We start from the raw sequence: 3,855 nt of genomic DNA, 5'->3' as shown, positions 1-3,855 counted from the left end.
TGATCTCTTCCAGGACGGCTCCAGGAATTTTTCCCAGGGTGTTCCTTAATAAGTATAAATTACACGATCTAATAAAAAGAAAATTTTATATATTGACAACAACAATCAAAAAACATGTAAATACATAAAATTTACAATTGCCTTCTACGATTTTTCATATTTTGAAATCGTCGCATGATAGTCTCGTTATCAATGCTACAAGTTATATCTTTTTCAATATATACAACCAAGCAATCATTCATCCACTGATCTCCCATTCGATTGCGCAGTTCATTCTTTATATATTTCATTGCTGAAAAACTTCTTTCTACTATTGTAGTAGCAACAGGAAGGGTCAAAGCTAACTTCACAAGCAAATAGACTAATGGATAAGTCTCATGCTTCCTCGTGCTCACTAACTTTTCAGCAAGTTCACTAACTCATTGAAGCTCTAAAAACAAGTCATTGTTGCGCATATCAAAAATGAAATTCTGAAGCTGAGAGTCAAGTGCCAAGATATCTGTCCCAGGAAAATCATATGGATAGAACTTTGCTAGATGTACTAACTTTTCCTTATCAAAAGCCACAAATGAATTACTTGGATTTAAGCAAGCCATACAAATTAGCAAATCGGTATTCACCTCTGAAAAACGATTGTTTAGCTCTTGAAGTTGCATATCTATGACTGTGTAGAATAGCTCAACACGATAATGATGTAAATTTGTATTTTGTTGGGTGTTGCGTCGCGGCCTCCCACTAACTACAAATATTTCATCCATGTTCAAGATAGGAATTTCATGTGTGGCACAAAATGAAGACACTTCAGTCAATAAAGATGTCCATTCATCATCTCTCATCACTTGCAATCGTTGCTTAGACACTTTAACAAGATCCATAGCATTTACTATATCTTGATTTTTTTTTTTGCAATGCTATTGACAACTCATTTATGATCCCTAAAATGTTTTTCATCAAGTGTAGAGCAAAAACAAATTCGAAAGATAGAATTAACCTCATAATAGATCGAGCTTCAACTTTTTGGTCGGAGAGCTCATCTTCTTCAATAATCTCAAGTACATCAGCAACATCAAAGAACATCAAAATCAAGTTGAGAATAGTCCCATAATATGATTCCCAACATGTATCACCAAGACGTTTAAGATTTGTCTCTTGATTCAAACCTTGTCCACTTCTTCGTACACCATTCTCTAAATCTTCTTTAATTTTGGCAAATTGAGTATCTCGAAGAGCATCTCGTCTCTTACAAGAGCCTCCAACAACAGTTAGTAAATTACTAACCACATAAAAAAAATCAGCAATGTTAATGTGATTTTTAGCAACGGCAACAAGTGTCAATTGAAGTTGATGAGCAAAACATTGGACATAAAATGCTGACTTATTCTCTTTCAAAATTAAAGTTTTGAGACCATTGATATCACCTTGCATATTACTAGCTCCGTCATAACCTTGCCCATGTAGTCTCGATAAACTCAAATTATGTTCACAAAGTAAACCTTCAATAGCACATTTGAGTGACAAAGTGGTGGTACTTGCTACATGTACAATACCAAGGAACCGCTCTATAATAATTCCTTGTTTGTTCACATAAAGAAGAACGAGTGCCATTTGTTCTTTCACTGAGATATCACATGACTCATCAACTAATATTGAAAAGAACCCATTGCCAAGATCCTCGATGATGGCTTTGGATGTTTCATGTGCAATTGCATTCACCATGTCTTTTTGAATATTAGGATGGGTAAGCTTGCAATTTTTCCAAGTATTTTGCATCACTTCATTGATAGATTCATTGTGATCCCCCAAAAATTGTAGAAGCTCAAGAAAATTTCCTTTATCACTTGAACCTTGAGATTCATCGTGACCACGAAAAGCTAATCCTCGGAATAAAAGGAATCTTACGCAATCAACTATTGCGTTTAATTGAATCCGATATTTAGCTTTATCTTGATTTGATTGCTTAACCAAGACACTTTGAATGTGTTGCTTTTCCTTCTGTAAATCTTCACTCTTCTTGACAGCTTGGTTATGAGCACTATTAACTCCTCCAACATGGGAATCTAACTTCCCAACCTGATTCCAAAGTTTGAATCCCTTCATTACAAAAGTGTCACCTCCTCCTTGCTTACCAACATCTTTCCCAAATAGGTAGCAATAAAAACAAAATGCTGCATCTTTGGCTATACTATGTTCCAACCAATTTCTATTTTTATACCATTCGACTCTAAATCGACGGGGCTTTCCAGAAAAATATGATACCGGGTAATCATAAGGAGGTCGACAAGGGCCTTTTCCTAAATAATATCTTCTTATTTCATCATGATTATTAGGATGATAAGATGATATCTTTTGTCGTAGCCCAGGATCTGAAGGAAGATTTTCTAAGTTAAAGTCAACACGACTTCGCTTAGAAGATGGAGATGAATCTTGCACAAGAGATGAATCTTGCACAGGAGATGAATCTTGGGTACGTGGTTTTTTTATCAAGTATTTGTCCATAATTCTAGCAAAAGAATAAACAATAAATTATAAGTTTATTTGAAATATCAATAAATTATTAATTATTATTATTTAGTTGTTTCATTAATTTGTTTGTCTTTTATAAATTATAATTTGTTATATTATTGTTTCATTAATTATAAGATTATTAATTGTTGTTTAGTCTAACATAATTTAATTTTTTTTTGTCTTTTATAATGTATTGATTAATTAAATTATTAACGCTAAAAGACAATCAGAAAATTTCACAAAATCTAGCTACCAATCAGAAAATTTCACAATCACAATTTTACAAATCACAATAACGCTAAAAGACAATTAATGTCTTTGAGTTGAGTCCAATATCAATACACACCAATAGTCCAACACGGCAACACCAACACCAACACATTTCAATTTACACACCAATCAACGGATAAGATACAATCATAAGATAAAGCCAAAAGAAAAATGTCAAATTTAAAAAGTAAAAAAATAATAATAAAGTTAAAGTGTTACTGAGTGCTTGTTTCTTTAAAAAAAAAACAAAAAAAAAAAAAAACAAACAAAGGTGAAGTCTTTCGAATCAGAACGGCCAATCACGGATCACCAGTTGGTCCAGTTCAACAATGAGACAAACAGACAAAGTCATAAATTTAATAATGACTAAAGAGAGAGAGAGAGAGAGTCATAAATAAAGATTAAAGGCAGGCACACATTTCATTTTCATTCATTTATTCCTATTTCATTTCAGATTTGAGAGAGTATAGAGAGAGTGAGAGACCGAGAGGCGAGAGAGAGACAGAGAGTCAGAGAGAAAAAGAGAGAGAAATACCTGGGATGGCGACGGCGACGGCAATGGCGATGGCGACGGCAACGATGAGCGCGGCGACGATGAGCGCTGCGACTGGATGTTGCGGAGTTACGGACCGATCTCCGTCTCCGATGCGACGAGGCCGATCTTCGATGAGCGACTGGAGCTGGACCGATCTGGCGATCTCTGATGTCCGATGAGCGGCTGGAACCATGGACGGTGGATCGATCTAGCTTCGAAGGGGAGCGTCGTTGCTCTGTTTCTCCTTTTTAGGTTTGTTTAGCTTTACTAATTTTTTTGAGAAGAGCTTTAGTGAAGATGTACTGAACTCTGATAACTGATTTGAGGTTTCTGATGGGTCTGTAATTTTTTTTTTTTTGGTTGAGAAACCGTGGGTTTGCTTCCTCTGTCTCTGTTGGGCTTGCCGTGGGCAGTGGGCTTGATGTTGGGCTTGCTGTGATCCGTTTGCAGTTTGCTCTTACATTTTTTTTTTTTTCTCTGTTACAAATTTTTTTTTTTTCAGATTTTAGTTGGAATTTTTTTTTTGGTTTTTTTTTTTGGCTTGA

At 35.1% G+C, this 3,855-nt stretch overlaps 1 protein-coding gene across 1 annotated transcript; it reads right to left on the bottom strand.

The window, feature by feature from the left end:
• Window positions 1–419: 419 nt before the first annotated feature.
• LOC142635194 (uncharacterized) lies at window positions 420–3,503 on the bottom strand. The gene is made up of 4 exons (XM_075809394.1): window positions 3,311–3,503; window positions 1,419–2,423; window positions 992–1,250; window positions 420–735 (listed from the first exon to the last, which is right to left on the bottom strand). The coding sequence occupies exons 1-4, from the start codon at window positions 3,501–3,503 to the stop codon at window positions 420–422; spliced, it is 1,773 nt and encodes a 590-aa protein (XP_075665509.1).
• Between the last annotated feature and the right edge of the window lie 352 nt (window positions 3,504–3,855).

This window comes from Castanea sativa, chromosome 5 (assembly GCF_040712315.1).
Source record: "Castanea sativa cultivar Marrone di Chiusa Pesio chromosome 5, ASM4071231v1".
NCBI lineage: Eukaryota > Viridiplantae > Streptophyta > Magnoliopsida > Fagales > Fagaceae > Castanea > Castanea sativa.
The sequence above is the reverse complement of the archived record's forward strand: the minus strand, read 5'-3'. Positions and strand labels throughout refer to the sequence as shown.